We start from the raw sequence: 24,658 nt of genomic DNA, 5'->3' as shown, positions 1-24,658 counted from the left end.
TCCTTCCTGGTTAGTCCAATCTGCTGAGTCCTTCCACTGCTGACTGCAGTGTGCTGCACAGGGAAGGGCTGGCAGAGTTTGGGGGTGGTGTCTCTGCCAGACAGAAAACACTAGTTGGGGAGTGAGCAGCCTCTCCAGAATCAGGAGAAGAGATGGACAGTCTGGCTCTTTTTGGTTATCTGGCTCCACTTAGCTGTCTCTTTTGGATCACTTAGAACACTTAGAATCATAGAGTTGGAAGGGACCTCCTGGGCCATCTGGTCCAACCCCCTGCTCAAAGCAGGATTCACTAAATCATCCCAGTCAGATGTCTGTCCAGCCTCTGTTTGAAGACTTCCATTGAAGGAGAACTCACCACTTCTCGTGGCAGCTTTTTCCACTCATTGATCACTCTAACTGTCAAAAAGTTTTTTCTAATATCTAATGTGTCTCCTCCCATTCAGTTTCATCCCATTGCTTCTAGTCTTTCCTTGTGCAAATGAGAATAAAGTTGATCCTTCTACAATGTGACAGCCCTTGAGATATTTGTAGACAGCTATTAAGTCTCCTCTCAGTCTTCTCTTTTGCAAACTAAACATTCCCAAATCCTGCAACCTTTCCTCATAAGACATGGTTTGCAGACCGGTCACCATTCTGGTCGCTCTTTTCTGAACTTGCTCCAGTTTGTTGATGCCTTTTTTAAAATGTGGTGCACAAAACTGGACACAATATTCCAGATGAGGTCTGACCAAAGAGGAGTAGAGGGTAATAATGACTTCACGTGATCTAGACTGTATGCTTCTGTTAATACATCCTAGAATTGCATTTGCCTTTTTTGCTGCTGCATCACACTGTTGACTCATATTCAGTCTGTGATCTATTAGTATACCCAAGTCTTTTTCACATGTGCTGTCACTTAGCCCTATTCCTCCCATTCTGTATATGCTTTTTTCATTTTTATTGCCCAGATGTAGTACTTTGCATTTTTCCCTGTTAAAAACCATTCTGTTAGTTGCTGCCCACTTTTCCAGTTTATTTATATCTTTTTGAATCCTCTCTCTTCTCTAGTATTAGCTATCCCTCCTAGCTTTGTGTCATCAGCAAATTTAATCAGTTTACCCTCAATTCCTTCATCTAAATCGTTGATAAAGATGTTGAACAATACAGGGCCCAGGACAGAGCCCTGTGGTACCCCACTTGAGACATTCTTCCAACTGGATGTGCAGCCATTTACGACCACTCTTTGGGTCCGATCACTAAGCCAGTTATGAATCCACCTAACAGTTGCCTTGTCCATTCCATACTTAGTCATTTTTTAAATAAGGATTGTATGAGATACTTTGTCAAATGCTTTGCTGAAGTCAAGATATACTGTATCTACAGCATTTCCTTGATCCACCCAATCAGTGTTTCCATCATAGAAGGAAATTAAGTTAGTCTGACATGACTTATTAGTTACAAACCCATGCTGACTCTGTTTAATCACTTCATTCTTATCCAGGTATTGACTTACATGTTGTTTAATTATTTGTTCAAAGATCTTTCCTGGTATAGAAGTCAGACTCACCGGCCTATAGTTGCCCGGGTCCACCTTTTTCCCCTTTTTGAAGATAGGAACAACATTTGCTCTTCTCCAGTCTTCTGGGACTTCTGTTCTCCAAGAATTTTCAAAGATTATGGAGAGGGGTTCAAAAATTTCTTCTGCTATCTCCTTCAGTACTCTGGGGTGTAATTCATCTGGACCTGGAGACTTGAATTCATTTAGGTTAGCTAAGTGTTTCCTCACTATCTTTCTGTTTATAGATATCCTGGATTCTTCCATTCCCTTAATAGGACAGTGAAGAACAGTTGATGTTACATTTCCTTTCTGAGAGAAAACAGATGCAAAATAGGAATTTAAAAGTTCGGCCTTCTCAACATCCTGTCTTACCACTTCATCATTTTCATCCTGTAAAAATCCTATAGTATCTTTGACTTTTCTTTTACTTTTGACATATCCCCAAATTCCTTTATTATTGCTTTTGACGTCTCTTGCAACCTCAATTCATTGTCAGCTTTAGATAATCTGATTTGTGCCCTGCAGGTTCTGCAGACTGCATTATATTCTTCTTTCGATATGCCTCCCTCTTTCCATTTTATAAACATTTCTTTCTTCCTTTTTAGCATGTGCTTAAGTTCTGTGTTCATCCATCCTGGTTTCCTTAAATGCTTCCTATTCTTCCCTCTTTTCGGAATTGTTAACAATTGTGCTTTGAGAATTTCATTTTTCAAGATTTCCCATCCTTCCTGGACATTTTTGTCTTTAAGGATATCCAGCCATTGGATCCCTCCAATTCTCTTTCTGAATCCCTTAAAATCTGCATTTCTGAAATCTAACCTTGACGTCTGAGTCTTCACAGGTCTTCCGCCTCTAGTTATCCAAAATTCTAAAATAGCATGGTCACTACCTCCTAGGGTCCCAGCCACTTTTACCTCCTCAACCATTTCCTCCCTGTTTATAAGGATTAGATCCAAGGTAGCAGTTCCCCTTGTTTTCTCCCTTACCTTTTGGAAGATAAAGTTGTCAGCAAGAGAGGATAAGAATTTCCTTGACCTGTTAGTTTTGCCTGAGAGAGATTCCCAACAAATGTCTGGATAGTTGAAATCTCCCATGACAACTATGTCATATTTTTTGGAGAACTTGGCCATTTGATGCATAAAGAGTTCATCCATATCTTCAGCTTGCACAGGCGGCCTGTAGTAAATGCCTACAATGGTGTCCTTTCCATTGTTCTGTCCTTGTATTCTTACCCAAACAGTTTCCACAGAACTCCCAGTCCCTGAAGCTTCAATCTCTGTGCAGATATACGCGTTTCTAACATACAATGCGACACCTCCTCCTCGTTTATCAAGTCTGTTTCTTGCAAATAAGTTGTATCCTTCTAGTCTTGTATTCCAATCATGTGTATCGTCCCACCAAGTGTCAGTGATTCCAATTACATCATATTTCTGTTCCTGTGTTAGTAGTTCCAATTCTCCTTGTTTGTTGCCCATGCTTTGTGCATTAGTATAGAAACATTTTAGTTTGTGATTGGTTTCTCTTTCTCCAATATTTTTATTAATTAGATTCTTTTGTCTTTGTTCTTCCTTTCCACTTCTAATAGCAGAGTTCTCAATAGCATTTGTCAGGTGTAAGGCTTTTTCTGGCCTTTTGCTTCCCTTCCCATGTTGTTCTAGTTTAAAGCTCTCCTTACAAGTGTAGCAAGGCGACTTCCAAATACCTGCTTTCCAGTCTTCGTAAGGTGCACCCCATCTCTAGCAAGTAGTCCATCGTATAAGTAGTTCACTCCGTGATCCAGAAATCCAAATCGTTGCTGACGGCACCATCGACGTAGCCAGTTGTTCACCTGCAGAATCTTATTCCACCTCCTTGTTCCATGGCCATCCACTGGGAGGATGGAAGAGAAGACCACCTGCGCTCCCAGTTCTTTCACTTTCTTGCCTAAGTCTTCAAAGTCTCTGCAGATGGTTTCCAGGTCGTTTCTTGCGGTGTCATTTGTCCCCACATGTAGTAGCAGGAATGGGTAGTCATCTGTAGGTCTGAAGAGTCCTGATATCCTGTCAGACACATCTTTAATTTTTGCACCTGGAAGACAGCACATTTCTCTTGTAGTTATATCCGGTCTGCAGATAGCGGCCTCTGTTCCTCTCAACAGGGAATCCCCCATGACCACCACTCTCCGTTTCTTCTTCACAACATTTTTCTTTCTCCATCCAGGAGGACTCTGAAGGCGTACAAGGTTGCTGTTTGTTGGCAAAGTCTTATCCTGATGTATTTCTTCATCGTTCTCCTGCGTGAGAGCCTGGTACTGGTTCCTGAGCAGTATGGGTGCTGACTGCCTCCTGGTCCTCCTGCTTCTCTGGGTCACATGTCTCCATTCCTCTGTTTCTTCAGGTGTACTTCGAATTTCTTCTCTTTCTGTAACATGAAGAGATAATTCTGCTCTGTCCAAGAACTCTTCACCTTCCTTAATGATCTTCAACGTAGCTAACCTCTCTTCGAGATTTCGCAACTTTTCCTCCAACAGGGACACAAGCTTGCATTTGTGGCATGTGAAGTTTGGCTTTTCCACTGGTAAATCTGTGAACATGTAGCAAGAAATGCAGCTCACCAAATGGCTCCTGGCCTCTTCCATATTGAGATTTCTTAAAAACGATGAAAGATGAGCCAAAATCGGCGCGCGGTTTTTCCGATTTCCTCTTTTCAGCTGCAACGGCCAAAACCCAGTGATCGTTGAGCTCGCGGAGACTCTTCACTTATCCCAGAAGGCACTGGGAATATGCAAATGATCTCCTCAAGACTCTTCCCCTGGTTCCTAAATGGATCCCAATTAAATGTGTTAAGAATAGGTGAACACATATTTAAGCTAACGATAATGAAGCCGAAACCCCACCTACCCACAGCCAAAACTCTGTCTACTTGCTGGTAACTAATTAAAGTGAAGACTGGACAGCGTTTGTGTCAGGTGGTCGGAGTTACGTCCGCCGAACACCAGAATTTTATGCCCAGTTAGAGCCAGCCAGAATTCAGTGGCTCCCACTATACACAGCAGGGAGACGAGTTTTTCATGAACGACCCACCACTAATCATGAGATGGCCGGTCACAAGACTCGGTCAGCATTCTGCAGCCTAAGTACACACACAATTTATGCAGAAAGCCCGGACAACCCCTTTAAGTGCTGTTGGCTTCGATTTAAGTTTCTCTCTGGGGTTATCTTTTTTTTCCATGCTTGTGGTGTGCCTGTGATGTAAGGCACTGCTATGAGATGTGACTAGTGATAACATGTTATCCGAGTATCTCGGGCGTGCTCAGATAATATGTTCCAGTCCCCACGGCTGCATGTTTTGCGACTGTGAGACATGCGGGATGCCTCACAAACAGACAATCCCTGCATGTTTTGCACGAGTATCATGCAGCCGCGGGGACTGGATCATAATATCTTATGACACCCGAGATACTCGGATAACACGTTATCCGAGCATGTTCGCTCATCACTAGATGTAACGTGTGTACTGCTATGAGATGTATGTAATTTCCGGGTTAGACACCGGCTCCCTGAGTACTTAAAGAGTTTGTCCACTACTACAAGAGCCCCTTCTTAAACTAAATGTTTGGTCCCTATAAGATAAAGCCTATACTCCCCTCCTGTGCCGGCACCGTTCTTGCAGTGACGGCACTCACTCTCCCCAGGGCTGTAATGTGGTGTTGTGACGTGACCACGGTGCCCAATCAGCGCTGGCATCACAGTCTCCGCCTTTGGATGAACTTAACATGAAGAGGAAGCCAGGGTTGCAGCTGATCCCTGATTGGATGCGGGACATCACGTGTCATTCCATGGCATCACAGCCCCACTGGAAGGGCGCCGGCACAGGGGATGAGTATAGGCTTTATTATTTTATCGGGGTAAAACATTTAGTTTAAGAAAGAGTTGTCCTAATAGTGGAAAACCCCTTTAAAGGAGCAGGGCACCATTTCTCAGCACCGCTGCAGCCAGGCTGACTGAAGTGTAGATCTGAATTAAAAGTACAGGGTTTTTCCCCTATAGAGAGCTCAGGTTTTTTAACAAGTTCATATTCAAAACAAGGTTCCACATGGAATCAATAAAATCAATACTACTCCTTCTAGATCAAGGGGATTACCTAGCTTGCATCAACTTAAATGACGCATGTCTACATAATCTCATCCACATGAACCAACGACAATATCTTCGAATAGCGGTCTGGGTAGGAGGCAAGTTAAGTCCAGCTCACCTCACTTCCTTTCGGGATCTCCTCTGCTCCTCGAGTTTTCACAAAGGCTGTGGCAGCGGTAATTGCAGGACTCAGAAAGGTATAAGAATCTTCCCATACCTGAACGATTGGCTTATAAAGGCCTCATCAGACGTGACCCTCTCTGTTCATCTCGATTTGATATTCATGCATACCAAGACACTATAGTGGGTGATCAATTGGGGAAAAATCTCATATATCTGCATCCCGAGAGAGAATATTCTTGGGGTTTATTCTGGACAACAGAAGTATGTGCCTGTCACTTCCTGTGCAAAGACTTCCGAGCATTCGGGGCCACAGTTGAATTATTGAGACAAACCAGACCAATGTCCCTTTGACAAAGGATGAGAACATTCGGACTGATGGTAGCAGCCATCGAAGCAATAAAATGGGCCAGAAGGCACATCCACCCTTTTCAGCTGGAGATAATACAAAAAGGGGACGAGTTGACGTTCCGCTCCAGAGAATCGAGATCCTCCCTAAGATGGTGACTTCACTTCATGAATGGCAAACGCTTTTCTCCCCCTGTATGGACAGAGATAGCAATGAATGCATCTCTAACAGGATGAGGTGCCCACATGAAGGACAAGAGAGTTGGTGGGACAGGTCGCCGAGAGAGAAACTCCTGTCATCCAACCTCAGGGAGATGAGAGCAGTTCAGAGAGCTCTCTCACTTTTATCCAATCATCCAAGGGAAAGCCGTAAGGATCAGGTCCAGCAATCAGACCACAGTGTTCTATATGAACCACTAGAGAGGAACAAGATCCATAGCGATCTCACTGGAAGTGGCATCAATCTTTATCTCTGCAGAGACCTGATTTGAAACGGTTGACAGCCGTATTTATCAAGAGGAGTTGCAATGTTTTAGCTTTCAGGCTAAGTTGCAATCTACCCCTTCCAGAGGAGCGGTCTCTGGATCAAAGCATTTTCCATCAAATTATTGAATTATGGGGGAACACTCAGATCAACTTGATGGCTGCCCGAGAGAAGGTAAAGGTACAATGGTTGTGTTCCCTCTAAAAGAGCGACAGACCTTGGGCACTGGACTCAATACCAGTCAGGTTCCGTTTGGCATATTTTGTTTCCGCCTATACTGATGGTTGCCAGAGTCCTGCAAAAGATCAAGAGAGAGCAGGCCTCGGTGATTATATGCCTTTATCGGCTCAAGAAGGCATGGTTCACACCTCTGATGAGTATGAGCAGGGGAATGTATTGGAGACATCCCATCATCCCTCATCTGATGACTCAGGACGGCCGATGTCATCACCTGGTCCGTCTTCATCTGATGCCTTGGATGTTGATCGCCACCTTTTAAATAAGGTGGTGCTATGAGAAGCTTTAATCAATACCCTCCTCCTTTCCAGAGGTGCAAGCACCAACAAAACTAATTCTAGAATGAGAAGGGTTTTTTCAGCTTGGTGTATCAAGAACCAGGTGTCCTCTCATTCTCCTACCTTGCAGAACATCTTGGACTTCCTGCAAGAAGGTTTTGACAAAGGTCTCAAGCCTAATACTATTAGAGTCCAGATTTCTGCCATGTCAGCAGTAGTAGGAAAAAGATTGTCCCAGAAGTTTATGGAAGCGGCCCAAAGAATCCGGCCTACTATCACAGATCCAGTTCCCAGATGGGACCTAGGACTTGTCTTCGAGCAACTTGATGAGGCTCCTTTTGAACCTCTGGAGTCAGCAGATATAAAGTATCTATCCCTCAAGACCTTTATTCTTGTGGCTATGACGTCTGCACGGCGAAGGAGTAAGATTCAGACTCTGGTTTCCAGAGAGCCTTTTCTTATATTTCTACAGGATCGAGTCCTGTTAAGAACACCACCTTCTTTTACCCCAAAGGTGCCTTCCGTCTCTGACATAAACCAACTGATGGGGTGCCATTTTTTATCCATATGAAGAGAGACTCCTGCATTCTCTGGACGTTGGTAGAGCTCTAAAGGCGTATGTGAGCCGCACAAAGCAGCACAGGAAGCCGGAACATCTCTTCCTTTCCATCTCAGAGAAGAACAGGTCAGAAGGTATCAAAAGTCTCCTTATCCCAATGGTTGAGGCAGACTATTACTATTTGCTTTGAGCTGGCAGGCTGTCAGGTTCCGCAAGCTATAAAAGCCCACTCAACTAGGGCTATGTCCACCTCATGGGCAGGAGAGAAGCTGCATACCTATTGAGCAGATCTGCAGGACAGCCTCTTGGAGTTCGGCCCTTACCACCCATGGATCAGGAGAGTCAGCCTTCGGCATACCGTTCCTACTGTCCGCTGTGAACAGTACCCACCCAAAGGATGGTTAACTGGTATCTCCCCATTGGTGCTGCTGCTGTAAGATGCCACGGAAAGCCTCATTTATTACAGCAAATTCTCTTTGCTTTAGTCGGAAGCAGCAGCACAAACTTTCCCTCCCAATAAAGTTGTCTTTTATGCATGTATTAAGTATGTCTTTTATTTTTCTAGGCCTTTTGATTATTTGTAATAACTACACAAGGGAAGGAAGGGAACTAGTCGGTGTAACGGAAGACAAATTTAAAGCAATTACTATCACCAGTCCTTTGTTCCAGGAGGATAAAATCCCCATTGGTGACACTGCTTCCTACCAGGGCTGTGGAGTCGATGCTCATTTTGGTGGAGTCGGTATAAAATGGACCGACTCCCACTCCTAAAATATATAATAAATTGGGTACAGTAATTCAATGCAGGATGTGCTGAATATTTGTTAATAGGAATTTGGGAAAGTTATGAAATGTCCTATAAATGGCTGTTCTATTCCTGATCTAAGGCTACATTCACACACAGCGTTTTTGATGCGTTTTTTGAGGATACGTTTTTCAGCTGCAAAAGCAGATCAGCTTTTTAAAAAACCGAAACACCTGAAAGGTTTTTGAGCTCATAGATAATGTTTTCAATAGCAAAAGCAGATTAGAAATCTGCTCTATCTATATATCCATATCTGTCTATCCATATCGTATCTGTACCAAAAAGAATGAAAGCCGGATAGCACACAGACTAACACTCCTTTTTTTTACAGCACCAGTCAGGTACAGCTCATAGCTGCCCAAAAGGACGCCCAGGACAGGCATTGCTCGTCTTCAGTAACATCAACATCAATTGATAGTTGGAATAAATAGACTGCATTCATCACCACATCTTCTTAAGGCGCAGGCTTTATTTTCAAGTGTAGGGGTGTGCAGTATGAGGTTCTGCAGCAGCTGAGGTGTGCAGTATGAGGTTCTGCCCCCCCCCCTAGTTTTGATCCTGGCTACGCCTATGGTATGAATGTATCCTGAGGATCTAGGCTTTGTCTTAGCTGAGATAAGTCAGTGCTGCACTCCAGCACTGGTGAAGCTCCTCCTCTACAGACAAGGGTACAAAGTAAACACACTCAGAGAGAAGGAAGGCCTGCACTCATCTCAGAAGAATTGCTAGAGTGAACAGGATAACAAGATTAAGGTAATTACTTCTTAAAGCATATTTAAACTTTCAATAAACTGTGCATAAATCAATAGTCCAGTATGTTCCCTCTGTATGCTTGATGCTTGTTTGTTTTTTTCTTTGAGCTCATATACTTTTGGGAAGCTAGCTTCTATACAATATACAGGGAAAATACAGCAACAGGATTGATGAGGACTTATATAAGGACTTGTATAGGTATAGAAGCCAAAACATTAAGTTATTAGCTCTGTTATCAATTTCTTTGTTCCTGGAGTATGATACACAACAAACTTGCTCCCTCCCTCCTCCCCTCTTTATAGACTGTGAAGCATTTGGTGAGCTGTACCCTAAGAAAAGCCTGAGATTGGAAATTCAAAGTAAAGCGATCTAATAACATCTTTTACAAACTTTATATTTGTCATCTGTACTATTGGTTTATGCAAAGTTTGTTTTATTTCTATCTAAAATTATACAGTGGGGAAAGTATGTATTTGATACACTGTCGATTCCCACCTACAAAGAATGGAGAGGTCTGAAATTTTTAATCATTAGGTACACCAACTGGGAAAAACAGAATCTACAGGAAATGTCTGACCTCTGTAATTGCAAACAAAGGTTTCTGTACCAAATATTAAATTCTGTTTTTCTACTGTATCAAATACGTATTTCATGCAATAAAATGCATATTTAAATCATACAATGTGATTTTCTGGATTTTTTTTAGTCTGTCTCTCACAGGTGAAGTGTACAATTGTAGACCTCTCCTTTCTTTGTAGGTCGGAAAACTTGCAAAATTGTCAGTGTATCAAATTCTTATTTTCCCCACTGTACATGGTTCCCTGTTCTTGCTGGAATTATAATATACATTATTTTATTTTATAGGACAAAATTATTTTGAGAGTGAATTTACAGTATATGATTACAAAATGCCTAAGAAGCTCCCCATGAAGTCAGCTGTATTTGAGCATTTCACAGTGACTCAAGAAGAAACATATTTTGTGTGTCAATGTATGACAAGTGACCCAGAGGAAAACAAATGCTGTGATGCTAAAATCAGTGCATACTCAGGCAGTGATAAAAATGCTCCTACAAGAGCTTCCAATCTAAAAAGACATTTACAACGCTTCCACCCAGAAGTTTTCAAAGCTGTGATTGAGAAAGATAACAGCAGCACCAAGAAACCCGTGCCCAGCACTTCCTGCCAGGCAAAGGAGGAGGAAAGAGCATCTCAAACATCATTAACAAGATATTTTGTAAGTGACAAAGTTACTGTAACAATGATAAAAGATATGTTTAAAAGACAGCTCATCGAGCTTGTTGTGATGGACGGTCTACCATTAACATTATTTGCACGACCAACTTTTACAGCTCTTAATGGAGAAATGGCCGCAAACTTGGTGTTTCTCTGGAAAGAGAAAGTATTAGAAAATTAGTGATTGAAGAAGCTCTTAAACAAAAGGAAGATCTTAAAAAGACTCTCAAAAAACGCTTCATGTTTCTTACAATGGATGCCTGCACACGTCACAGAGTGAACTATTTTGCCATCAATGTTCGATATGTTTGTGACAACAAAGAAATTGTTACCAACACGTAGCCAGTAAAAGATACTAAAGCTCATCACAGAAGCCAGTTTCTCCAGGCCTTAGTGGAAAAAGTTCTGCAAGATTACGAACTCACAAAAGAACAGGTTCTTGCTATTGTAACGGACAATGCTTCAAACATAAGTACAATTACAAACATAAGTACAATTCAACCATAACTCCCAAGCAGCACGCCCGCTGTCTTGAGGTCATATTCGACACTGGACTTTCCTTTACTCCCTATATTCGATCACTCACTCGCTCTTGTCACCTGCATCTTAAAAACATCTCCGGAATCCGACCTTTTCTCACCTTTGAAACTGCTAAGACTCTTACTGTCGCTCTTATTCATTCTCGTCTGGACTACTGCAACTCTCTTCTGATCGGTCTCCCTCTTACCAAACTTTCTCCTCTCCAATCCATCTTGAATGCGGCAGCCAGGGTCATATTTCTGTCCAGCCGCTTCTCCGATGCCTCCATCTTGTGCCAGTCATTACACTGGCTACCTATTCGCTACAGGGTCCAATATAAACTCATTTCTCTCACCCACAAAGCTCTCCACAGTTCTGCACCGCCTTATATCTCCTCTCTCATCTCGGTCTATCGCCCTACACGTGCCCTCCGTTCTGCAAATGACCTAAGACTAACATCCCCCGTAATCCGAACCTCGCACCTCCGTCTCCAAGACTTCTCTCGTGCTGCTCCAGCTCTCTGGAATGCACTTCCTCAGACGATCAGACTGATACCTAGCCCTGACCTATTCAAGCGCGCTTTGAAAACCCTTCTCTTCAAACAAGCCTACCACATCAACTACCCAGCAAGCTAACTTTGCCCTGTTCCCTCCTTCCAAATATTATTCTGAATCTGCACCCTACTATTCATCTGTCTCCACCCTCCATGCACACGATAACTGCACTTGATACTTGACTATTGCACTTAAACACACGGGTTGATGACCGGATCATGCAGCTTTATATGAAAATCCCTATTATAATTGCCAGACCTGAATTAACAAGCATTTCTCACCTACTGTGTCCCCCCATTTCCTTGTAGATTGTAAGCTTGCGAGCAGGGACCTCACTCCTAATGTCACTGTTTAAATGGTCTTAACTTGTATTGAATTTATTGTCTGTACATGTCCCCGCTGAATTGTAAAGTGCTGCGGAATATGTTGGCGCTATATAAATAAAAATTATTATTATTATTATTACACTGATGAATGAGAGTAATGAACAACAGCTAGAGGAACATTTAGGATTCAGTATGTTTGAGATGGAAGGCCACAGTGCTGTTCATGTAACTGAGAAGCAAACAGATATTACTACAGAAGAACAGCAAAATGATACTGTAGAAATAGATGATCTTGTTGCAGCTGCTTCAAAACACTTTCCTATTCATCACATGCGCTGTGTTGTGAACACGCTGCAGCTGGCAATAAGAGATAGTCTGCAAGAGGGACATGTTGGAAATCTGATTGGAAAAGTGAGGAAATTGGTTATTGCCGCCAGAACCCCTAAAATTGATTCCATCTTGAAGAGACGTGCTGGAAAAGGGGCAATTGTCAATCAAGCCACTCGGTGGGGCAGCACTTATTTAATGATTGAGCGATTGCTTGAACTAAAACAGTTTCTTATAGATATGGTGAACCCTCAGGTAACCCTAATTGAAGGTCAATGGACACAGGTGGCTGAATTGAAGGAATTGCTTAATCACCTATTTACCGTGACTAAAAAATTTCAAGCTGAGGATTTAACTCCTGGCATTTTCATAAGGGAGTGGAAGAACTTGCTATTTTGCCTGTCCCAAAGAGGAGGTTTAATCGCAGATGGCATGTCTGCTTCAATGAAATGGAGAGAGACACAGCTATTGGAAAATAAAAATTTTCTGGCAGCTGTTTATGTGGACCCAAGTCATCGTATATTGCTTGATGATCAACAGCTTACTAAAGGAAAAGAAGCTCTGACTGAGGTAGCAGTTAGGAAGAGTGGCCTACAGGAGGACTGCCAGGTGTAAGAGGACTCGGGTCCTGACAGTGCTACTGCTGCCATATCTTCATCCTCATCAGATGAGGAGTTTGACTTTGACAAGTATTTGGATGACATGGAGCAGGCAAAGCGTTGCCACAAGGAAAAACATTTCACTCCGTCTCCTATAGCAGCAGATTGACCAGATTTCAGCAAAATGTTTCACTTGCTCTCAAAGAAAAATGAAACCGTTCATCAAAACCGACTGTGCATGAGGCAATTCCTTTATACCCGGAAATTGTTAGAGATGTTCCCATGCGGTTACGGCTTTACCTCCAACCCAAGTTACTGTAGAGAGGTTGTTCTCTGGCCTTAGAATAATGAGGTCAGATGTGAGGTCATCTATGAAGGAGGATCTGATGGAGGCAATTCTATTTCTTACAACAAATTCATAGACTGCACAAATGTTATTTAGTATGTTTTTGTTGAAAACTGTTTTTTGCCACTTATAGTTTATTACATAGTGTGTGTATATATATATATATATGTAATCGATATTACATAGTGTATTACATATTTACAATTTATTACAGTTTTTTGTGTTCTAAAGTTGTATTCCAATAAATAGATATTATGTTCTATCTAAATATCTTGATTATTGTATCATAGAAATGATTAAATGTCTGATGTTCACATTGTACTACAATACATTTTGCACTTAAATATAAGCAATATATGTGGGAGTCGGAGCCGGTGTAAGGGAAATTGAGGAGTCGGAGTCGCAGGTTTGGCTTACCGACTCCACAGCCCTGCTTCCTACTAAAGGAAAGAGAATTTATGCTAAGAAATGACGCTTCAACGCTGAAGCAGATTTGGAGCTTTGGTCTTCTGCACATTTACCTTGGGAAATATAAAGGCACCTTCAGGTCCTGACACAAGGTACTTCTTTCTAGTGCAGGCATTTTGTATGAATGCCGGGACGTCAAACAAGTGGAATCCATTCCTGAGCTTGTTACTCTGAATAACCTGGATAAGATTAATGTGAAATGATTATACATATTAGGCTCTCACTTCTAAAGTCAGTTTCCTCTTTGTTTCAAGAAACAACACATGTACATTAACAGTAATGATCCGACTCTGCCCCTACCGGTTGTATTCAAACATCTAATGAGCGTTTGCAAAGATCATTGTACAGGAGAAGGAGGAGGTGAGCTGTGACATCACCTATTGTGAATGGAGTGTCTTGTGTTATCTACTGTATATAGCGGGGTTATCAGTCATTGTACAGGAGGAGGTGAGCTGTATAAAGAGGTGTTTATCAATCATTGTATAGGAGGAGGGGGTGAGCTGTGATATCTACTGTGAATGGTGGATCCTGTGTTATCAGCTGTATATAGAGGAGTTACCTGTAATTGTAATCCTGCCTATATTTATAATGAGCCTGCTGAAAAGTCCTGAAAACAACAAGAAATATAGAATCCAATAGAGCCTCAATGGCCAGTGGGAAAATTTCAATATTACCATTTTTTTTAATGAAGATTGTGAGATCAAAAAATATAATTAAAAAATAAAATAGATGTAAGACCTAAATCTGATTTAAAAAATAGATCATTTTTAGCTCACTTAACCATTGTAGAACATAGTACTATCAATCATATAATTAAAGTTTCCAGTTCTGTAGGGGACTAAAACAAGATGTAAAAATTAGTTAAAAAACGTAAAAAAAAAAAAACCAACAAAAATGTTGAAATCATCTTCCTTTTCTTAATCCAAAATAAAGAAATAAAAAGTATTTAGTATTGCCGTATCTTTAAAAGTTTGTATAATAGAGGATGTCATTAGGTCATTATCAGAACGAAGAGCAGGTGGTATGTGAGGGCGGAGATGGAGGGTGGTGCAGAACTGTGGAGAGGCGGGTTGGGTGGTTGACAGAGATGAGGGCGGAGATGGAGGGTGGTGCAGAACTGTGGAGAGGCGGGTAGGGTGGTTGACAGAGATGAGGGCGGAGATGGAGGGTGGTGTAGAACTGTGGAGAGGCGGGTTGGGTGGTTGACAGAGATGAGGGAGGAGATGGAGGGTGGTGCATTGTGGAGAGGACAGGTGCAGTGGGGAAAATAAGTATTTGATACACTGCAGATATTACAAGTTTTCCCCCCTACAAAGAATGGAGAGGTCTGTAATTTTTTATCGTAGGTACACTTCACCAGTGAGACAGAATCTTAGAAAAAAAATACTGAAAATCATATTGTATGATTTTTGAATAATTAAATTGCATTTTATTGCATGAAATAAGTATTTGATCATCTACTAACCAGCAAGAATTCTGCCTCTCTCAGACCTGTTAGTGTTACTGTAAGAAGCCTCCTACTCTGCTCTCATTGTCTGGATTAATTGCTCCTGTTTGGCCTCATTACCTGTATAAAAAGACACCTGTCCACACACTCAATCACACTCCAACCTCTCCACCATGGCCAAGACCAAGAAGCTGACTAAGGACACCAGGGACAAATTTGTAGGCCTGCACAAGGCTGGGATGGGATACAGGACAGTAGGCAAGCAGCTCGGTGAGAGGTGACAACTGTTGGCACAATTATTAGAAAATTGAAGAAACACAGTATGACTGTCAATCTTCCTCGGTGGGGGGCTCCATGCAAGATCTCACCTCATCGGGTAAGAAAGATTCTGAGAAAGGTCAGGAATCAGTCCAGAACTACACGGGAGGACCTGGTCACTGACCTGAAGAGAGCTGGGACCACAGTCTCTAAACATTAGTTAGTAACACACTATGCCGTCATGGATTAACCCCTTTCTGACATCCAACGTACTATTCCGTTCATGTGACCTGGGCCAATTTGACCATGGATGGAATAGCACGTCATATCTTTAATGCGATACTGCGACCGAAGTGGGTAGATGGTGCCGTCACCCTGTGGGGCGTCACCGCCCACACGCACTCATGATCACTGTGATTGGCTGTTCAATTCTGAACAGCCAATTGCAGCCTTTCTCACTGATTCAGGCAGATTGCCTGAAACAGTGATGGCCCAGCCTAGGATCGAGTACCGAAGTACTCGATCCTAGGCTGGTGCTTGGCAACGCCAGGCATCCCCGAAAACTGCTCTGATTGGTGCGATCGATGATCACATCGATCGCGCCAATCGCAGGGCACAGCCACGGTGACCTGCGCCTAGGATCGGTGCTGATCTCTCTTCATCCAAACAATGCTCAACGCTTAGTTCCAAAAAGGGAAGTTCCTTGGGGGTCTAGTTTCCAAAATGGGGTCACATGTGGGTGGTTTCTATTGTTTAGGCACATCAGGGGCTCTGCAGACAGAACATGACACCCGCAGACCATTCCATCAAAGTCTGCATTCCAAAATGTCACTACTTCCCTTCCGAGGTGTGCCCAAACAATGGATTTCTCCCACATATGGGGTATCAGTGTACTCAGGACAAATTGGAAAACTTGTGAGGTCCAATTTCTCCTGTTACCCTTGGGAAAATAAAAAATTGGGGGCAAAAATATCATTTTTGTGGAAAGAAAAAAATGTGTTTTTTTTCTTCACATTCGGGCATTATAAACTTTAGTGAAACACTTGGGGGGTTTAAAGTTCTCACCACACATCTAGATAAGTTCCTTGGGGGGTCTAGTTTCCAAAATTGGGTCACTTGTGGGGAGTTTCCACTGTTTAGGCACATCAGGGGCTCTGCAAACGCAACATGGCGTCCAATCTCAATTCCAACCAATTTTGGTTTGAAAAAGTCAAACGCCGCTCCTTCCCTTCTGAGCTCTGCCGTGCACCTAAACAGTAGTTCCCCCGACATATAGGGTATCAGTGTACTCAAGACAAACTGGACAACAACTTTTGGGGTCCCTTTTCTTCTTTTAACTTTGTGAAAATAAAAAAAAGTTGCTAAAAGATCATTTTTGTGACTAAAACGTTAAATGTTAATTTTTTCTTCCTCGTTGCTTCTGCTCCTGTGAAACACCTGAAGGGTTAATAAACTTCTTGATTGTGGTTTTGAGTAGCTTGAAGGGTGCAGTTTTTAGAATGTGGTCTCCTTTGGGTATTTTCTGCCATATAGACCCCTCAAAGTGACTTCAAATGTGAGGTGGTCCCTAAAAAAAATGGTTTTGTAAATTTTGTTGTAAAAATGCGAAATGACTGGTCAACTATTAACCCTTATAACTTCCTAACAAAAAAAAAAACTTGGTTCCAAAATTGTGCTGATGTAAAGTAGACATGTGGGAAATGTTATTTATTAACTATTTTGTGTGAAATATTTCTCTATTTTTAGGGCATAAAAATTTAAAGTTTGAAAATTGCAAACGTTTCACAATTTTTGCCAAATTGCCTTATTTTACACAAATAAACACAAGTTATATTAAAGAACTTTTAACAATAACGTGAAGTACAATATGTTACGAAAAAATAACCTCAAAATCTCCGGGATCCGTTGAAGCGTTCCAGAGTTATTACCTCATAAAGGGACAGTGGTCAGAATTGTAAAAATTGGCCCGGTCATTAACGTGCAAACCACCCTCAGGGGTAAAGGGGTTAAAATCCTGCAGGGCACGCAAGGTCCCATTGCTCAAATCATCATATGTCCAAGCCCATTTGAAGTTTGCCAATGACGATCTGGATGATCCAGAGGAGGCATGGGACAGAAGGTCATGTGGTCAGATGAGACCAAAATAGAACTTTTTGGTATCAACTCCACGCGTGTTTGGAGGAAGAAGAAGGATGAGTACAACTCCAAGAATACCATCCCAACCATAAAGCATGGTGGGGAAAACATCATACTTTGGAGGTGCTTTTCTGCAAAAGGGACAGGACGACAGCACAGTATTGAAGGCAGGATGGATGGGGTCATACATCGCTAGATTTTGGCCAACAAGCTCCTTCCCTCCGTAAGAGCATTTAAGCTGGGTCATGGCTTGGTCTTCCAGCATGACGATAACCCGAAACACACAGCCAGGGAAACTATGGAGTTGCTCCGTAAGAAGCATTTCAAGGTCCTGGAGAGGTCTAGCCAGTCTCCATCCCTGAACCCAATAGAAAATCTTTGGAGGAGTTGAAACTCAGTGTTTCCCATCGACAGCCCCGAAACCTAAAAGATCTGGAGAAGATCTGTATGGAGGAGGGGGCCAAAATCCCTGCTGCAGTGTGTGCAAACTTGGTCAAGAACTAGAGGAAAAAAAAAATAAAAGAAAGAACTCCAGGAAACATGTGACCTGTGTAATTGCAAACAAAGGTTTCTGGACCAAATATTAAGTTCTGTTTTCTATTGTATCAAATACTTATTTTAAGCATTAAAATGCAAATTAATTATGTAAAAATCCTACAATCTGATTTTTTGGATTTTATTTTTAGATTCTGTTTCTCACAGGTGAATTTTTCCTACGATAAAAATTACAGCCCTCTCCATTCTTTGTAGGTGGGAAAACTGGCAAAATCAGCAGTGTATCAAAGACTTATTTTCCCCACTGTAGGTGGTAGCCAGAGATGAGGCAGGAGATATAGGGTGGTGCAGAACTGTGGAGCGCTTTGTGGGTGTGAGAGAAGTTTATATTGGACTCTATAATGGATCGCCAACCAGTGCGATGACTGGCACAGGGTGGAGTCATCGGTGTAGCGGCTGGACAGAAATATGACTTTCTGCTGCATTCTGAACAGATTGGAGAGGAGAGAGATTGGCTTGAGGGAGACCGATCAGTAGAGAGTTGTAATGATCCCGACAAGAATAAATAGGAGCAACAGGAGGAGTTTTTGCAGTGACAAATGTGAGAAAAGGTCAGATTCTGAGAATGTTTTTAATATGCATGTGACATGAGGGAATAAAGGACAATTCTGTGCCACATACAGTGGGGAAAAAAGTATTTAGTCAGCCACCCATTGTGCAAGTTCTCCCACTTATAAAGATGAGAGCGGCCTGTAATTGACATCATAGGTAGACCACAACTATGAGAGTCACAATGAGAAAACAAATCCAGAAAATCACCTTGTCTGATTTGGGAAGATTTATTTTGCAAATTGTGGTGGAAAATAAGTATTTGGTCACCTCAAAACCAGCAAGATTTCTGGCTGTGAGAGGAGGGAGCCTAAGACTGAACCCTGAGGAACCTCGACAGAAAGGGGGAAGAGCAGAGGAAGAAATGCTGGGAAAAGTCGCAGTGAAGGAGCGGTCAGAGAGATAGGAGGAGAACCAGGAGAGAACGGTGTCCTTGAGGCCAATGGAATGGAGCATAGTGAGGAGGAGCTGATGATCCACAGTGTCGAATGCTGCAGAGAGATCCAAGAGAATTCGCATGGAGTAATGACCATTAGATTTAGCTGTTAGCAGATCATTAGAGACTTTAGTGAGGGCAGTTTCAGTGTCAAGCAAAACGACAATTCGTCTAAGAATAATATGCATATTTTGGTACAACAAAAGGTATCATACCTGCAAAAAGTCACTTAACATAATATTATTGTAATTAATGGGCAACTCCCCATGATATAGAACCTACAGAGAACCTGGAGTTTGAATGCCCCAAAGAAAAGGACTATTTTATACATATTGGGACATATTGGCGTCAAAAGACTCCACAGATATTTCCAAGTTGTGCCATGGCTCAAACCCGACTGGCTTCTCGGTCCGTGGAATAGACCGTATCCATTGTGGAACCAGGGGTGGAAATTCCAAACGGGCATTGGCACAATTGGAGTGCCGGTGGATAGTGACCCTAGGTACAATGTCTCCACTGGGGCTCAATGAACAATTGTCTTTCACACCTTTTCTCCAATAGTCCTCAGTTTCCGTTTTTAACAAGGCCTACCATAAGTAACACACTACGCCACCATGGACTCAGATCCTGCAGTGCCAGACGTGTCCCACTGCTTAAGCCTGTACATGTCTGGGCCCGTCTGAAGTTTGCTAGAGAGCATTTGGATGATCCAGAGGAGTTTTGGGAGAATGTCCTATGGTCTGATGAAACCAAACTGGAACTGTTTGGTAGAAACACAACTTGTCGTGTTTGCAGGAAAAAGAATACTGAGTTGCATCCATCAAACACCATACCTACTGTAAAGCATGGTGGTGGAAACATCATGCTTTGGGGCTGTTTCTCTGCAAAGGGGCCAGGACGACTGATCCGGGTACATGAAAGAATGAATGGGGCCATGTATCGTGAGATTTTGAGTGCAAACCTCCTTCCATCAGCAAGGGCATTGATGATGAAACGTGGCTGGGTCTTTCAACATGACAATGATCCAAAGCACACCACCAGGGCAACGAAGGAGTGGCTTCGCAAGAAGCATTTCAAGGTCCTGGAGTGGCCTAGCCAGTCTCCAGATCTCAACCCTATAGAAAACCTTTGGAGGGAGTTGCCAAGCGAAAAGCCAAAAACATCACTGCTCTAGAGGAGATCTGCATGGAGGAATGGGCCAACATACTAACAACAGTGTGTGGCAACCTTGTGAAGACTTACAGAAAACGTTTGACCTCTGTCATTGCCAACAAAGGATATATCACAAAGTATTGAGATGAAATTTTGTTTCTGACCAAATACTTATTTTCCACCATAATATGCAAATAAAATGAAAAAAAAAAAAACAGACAATGTGATTTTCTGGATTTTTTTTTCTCAGTTTGTCTCCCATAGTTGAGGTCTACCTATGATGTAAATTACAGACGCCTCTCATCTTTTGAAGTGGTGGAACTTGCACTATTGCTGACTGACTAAATACTTTTTTGCCCCACTGTATGCATGAAATCCAGACTTGATGTGTCCTTTTTGTGTTTCTCCATCTGGGATAATGATGTACAATAACAAATTGTATTGTGGTACCGTGTTAGCCAGAAAAATCGATGTGAATACTTTTCTGCCCAATGATGACAGAAGTATTCTAGGAGTGATACTTTTATTGGCTAACCAGAAAATAATATGTTTGCAGGCTTTCAGAGCACAGAGGCTCCTTCTTCAAGAAATCTTGCCTGAAGAAGGAGCCACTGTGCTCTGAAAGCCTGCAAACATATTATTTTCTGGTTAGCCAATAAAAGTATCACTCCTAGAATACTTCTGTCATCATTGGGCAGAAAAGTATTCACATCCACCTGGGATATACACTCATTTTTTACTAATTTTGTTTTGTGTAATTTTCAATAAAATAAACGTCTTGTATAAGAGAAAGTGACAGTTTTGTTGTATAAAGTAGTCCCTTTCTTTTGGGGCATGCATATTTTGGTGCAGAAAAAAAAAACATTTTTGAACTTGGCCTCTCGCTTGGCATTTTATCAGCTGTTGGTATAAGAAATCTCAAGAAACAGCCGCTCTCATAAATAATCTTTTACCTCCTTTACTTCAGCTTCATTGTTCGGTACCAGGTAGAGGTGAATGAGATACTTGGTCATCAGTTTTTTGCCGAACATCAGGACGGCTCCAGGGAAAGAGAAAAAGCGTGATATGCACATCCACCACTTTTCTTTCAGAGCTCCCAGAAAGGAAAAACTTGGGTCTTCCAGTATCACGTAGGATGGGTCGATCTGGGTCGGCGTCTCCAGGATTATTTTACCTGGTCTGTAATGGACACATTTGATGTAGGGTTTATACATGTCACATTCTGTGAACAAAGATGGGAAATATAGAAATATGGATGCCAGTCAGGAGCCGAGGTCGTGTGAGCAGTTACCTCTCTCCCAGTGAATGTGATTTGATCATTAGAAGGATCCCGTCTTACAGGAGCTTCTCCCAAAATTAGAATATCATCAAAAGGTTAATTTATTTCAGTTCTTCAATACAAACAGTGACTCTCCTCTATTCTATAGGGTCATTACACACAGAGTGATCTATGTCACGGGTTTATTTCTGGTAATGTTGATGATTATGGCTTACAGCCAATGAGAACCCAAAAGTCATTATCTCAGGAAATTAGAATAATTAACAATAAACCGCTGTAAAGGCTCCTAAGTGTTTATAAAGGTCCCGTAGTCTGTTCCAGTAGCTCCTCAATCATGGGGAAGACTGCTGACCTGACAGATGTCCAGAAGGCAGTCACTGACACACTCCACAATCATGGGGAAGACTGCTGACCTGACCGATGTCCAGAAGGCAGTCACTGACACACTCCACAATCATGGGGAAGACTGCTGACCTGACCGATGTCCAGAAAGCCGTCACTGACACACTCCACAAGGAGGGGAAGTCACAAAAGGTCATTGGTAAAGAAGCCGGCTGTTCACACAGTGCTGCATCCAAGAATATTAATGGAAAGTGGAGTGGAAGGAAAAAGTGTGGGAGAAAAAGGAGCACAAGCCACCGGGATAACCGCAGCCTGGAAAGGATTGTTAAGAAAAGGCCATTCAGTAATGTGGGGGAGATTCACAAGGAGCGGACTTCTGCTGGAGTCATTGCTTCATACCACACACAGACGTGTCCAGGACATGGGCTACAAGTGTCACATTCCTTGTGTCAGCCACTCATGACCGATAGACAACGCCAGAAGCGTCTTACCTGGGCCAAGGAGAAGAAGAACTGGACTGTGGTCAGTGGCCCCAGAGTCTGGAGGAAGAGTGGAGAGGCCACAATCCAAGCTGCTGGAGGTGTGGTGTGAAGTCTCCACCATCAGTGATGGTTTGGGGAGCCATGTCATCTGCTGGTGTAGGTCCACTGTGTTTTATCAAGACCAAAGTCAGCGCAGCCGTCTACCAGGACATGTTAGAGCTCTTCATGCTTCCCTCTGCTGACAAGCTTTATGGAGATGGGAATGTCATTCTCCAGCAGGACTTGGCCCCTGTCCACACTGCCAAAAGTACCAATACCTGGTGTACACACAACAGTATCACTGGGCTTGATTGGCAGCAAACTCACCTGACCTTAACCCCATAGAGAATCTATGGAGTATTGTCAGGAGGAAGATGAGAGACACCAGACCCAACAATGCAGACGAGCTGAAGGCTGCTATCAAAGCGACCTGGGCTTCCATAACCCCTCAGCAGTGCCACAGGCTGATCACCTCCATGCCACGCCGCATTGATGCAGTAATTGATGCAGAAGGAGCCCGACCAAGTACTGAGTGCATTTACTGATCACACATTTCAGTAGGATGACATTTCAGATTTTACAATAATTTTCAAGCTGGTGTTATAAAGTATTCTAATTTCCTGAGATAATGACTTTTGGGTTCTCATTGGCTGTAAGCCGTAATCATCAACATTACCAGAAATAAACCCGTGACATAGATCACTCTGTGTGTAATGACTCTATAGAATAGAGGAGAGGCACTGTCTGTATTGAAGAACTGAAATAAATTCACTTTTTGATGATATTCTAATTTAGAGAGAAGCTCCTGTATATATATATTTTCAATTTTTCTGTACCTGCTGCTGATAAGTTATGTGGTAGATACACGGCTGACACTTCTCCCGGCTGCACCGATGTCTTGATGTTGAAGAGATGACTTATAGCCGCACATCCGTCCCTCTGTATTGGCGTCATGTGATTGCGCCAAGAATCGATCTCGTATTCAATAATCAGAGGATTTTTCACCCGGAACTTAATGCCGGTATATTTGCAGCGGAAAAGGCCAGAAGATTTCATCTCTAGTCTGGAACAAAGGCAAAACAGGTGACAAATTGTGTATTCCTGGCGCCAGTCACCGTGCAAAATATTTATAAGTATCATAAAGTAATTATTCACCTGCCGACTAATGGTAAGGATGAGATAATTCCAGACTCCTATCTTCCAATTTCATTTTTTAAATGCAGATCTTAAACTACTCACCAAAATCATAGAATCATAGAATCATAGAATCGTAGAGTTGGAAGGGACCTCCTGGGCCATCTGGTCCAACCCCCTGCTCAAAGCAGGATTCGCTAAATCATCCCAGTCAGATGTCTGTCCAGCCTCTGTTTGAAGACTTCCATTGAAGGAGAACTCACCACTTCTCGTGGCAGCCTGTTCCACTCATTGATCACTCTAACTGTCAAAAAGTTTTTTCTAATATCTAATCTGTGTCTCTTCCCATTCAGTTTCATCCCATTGCTTCTAGTCTTTCCTTGTGCAAATGAGAATAAAGTTGATCCTTCTACAATGTGACATCCCTTTAGATATTTGTAGACAGCTATTAAGTCTCCTCTCAGTCTTCTCTTTTGCAAACTAAACATTCCCAAATCCTGCAACCTTTCCTCATAAGACAGGGTTTGCAGACCGGTCACCATTCTGGTCGCTCTTTTCTGAACTTGCTCCAGTTTGTTGATGTCTTTTTTAAAATGTGGTGCCCAAAACTGGACACAATATTCCAGATGAGGTCTGACCAAAGAGGAGTAGAGGGAAATAATGACTTCACGTGATCTAGACTGTATGCTTCTGTTAATACATCCTAGAATTGCATTTGCCTTTTTTGCTGCTGCATCACACTGTTGACTCATATTCAGTCTGTGATCTATTAGTATACCCAAGTCTTTTTCACATGTGCTGTCACTTAGCCCTATTCCTCCCATTCTATATATGCTTTTTTCATTTTTATTGCCCAGATGTAGTACTTTGCATTTCTCCCTGTTAAAAACCATTCTGTTAGTTGCTGCCCACTTCTCCAGTTTATTTAAATCTTTTTGAATCCTCTCTCTCTCTTCTCTAGTATTAGCTATCCCTCCTAGCTTTGTGTCATCAGCAAATTTAATCAGTTTACCCTCAATTCCTTCATCTAAATCGTTGATAAAGATGTTGAACAATACAGGGCCCAGGACAGAGCCCTGTGGTACCCCACTTGAGACATTCTTCCAACTGGATGTGCAGCCATTTACGACCACTCTTTGGGTCCGATCACTAAGCCAGTTATGAATCCACCTAACAGTTGCCTTGTCCATTCCATACTTAGTCATTTTTTCAATAAGGATTGTATGAGAGACTTTGTCAA

General features: G+C 42.3%; 1 protein-coding gene across 1 annotated transcript in view; it reads right to left on the bottom strand.

The window, feature by feature from the left end:
* Positions 1 to 24,658, bottom strand: part of LOC141050731 (uncharacterized) — a 107,675-nt gene that overhangs the window by 30,673 nt on the left and 52,344 nt on the right. The window contains exons 4-6 of the mRNA XM_073547341.1: positions 23,121 to 23,347; positions 21,096 to 21,364; positions 13,663 to 13,788 (exon numbers count right to left, since the gene is read on the bottom strand). Of these exons, the coding sequence (XP_073403442.1) occupies positions 13,663 to 13,788; positions 21,096 to 21,364; positions 23,121 to 23,347 (622 nt within the window). The remainder of the gene's footprint in view (positions 1 to 13,662; positions 13,789 to 21,095; positions 21,365 to 23,120; positions 23,348 to 24,658) is intronic.

The sequence above is a fragment of the Dendrobates tinctorius genome, unplaced genomic scaffold (genome assembly GCF_039654945.1).
Source record: "Dendrobates tinctorius isolate UK_male_01 unplaced genomic scaffold, ASM3965494v1 ptg000152l, whole genome shotgun sequence".
Classification (NCBI taxonomy): domain Eukaryota; kingdom Metazoa; phylum Chordata; class Amphibia; order Anura; family Dendrobatidae; genus Dendrobates; species Dendrobates tinctorius.
This window is presented reverse-complemented; position numbering and strand designations above follow the sequence as displayed.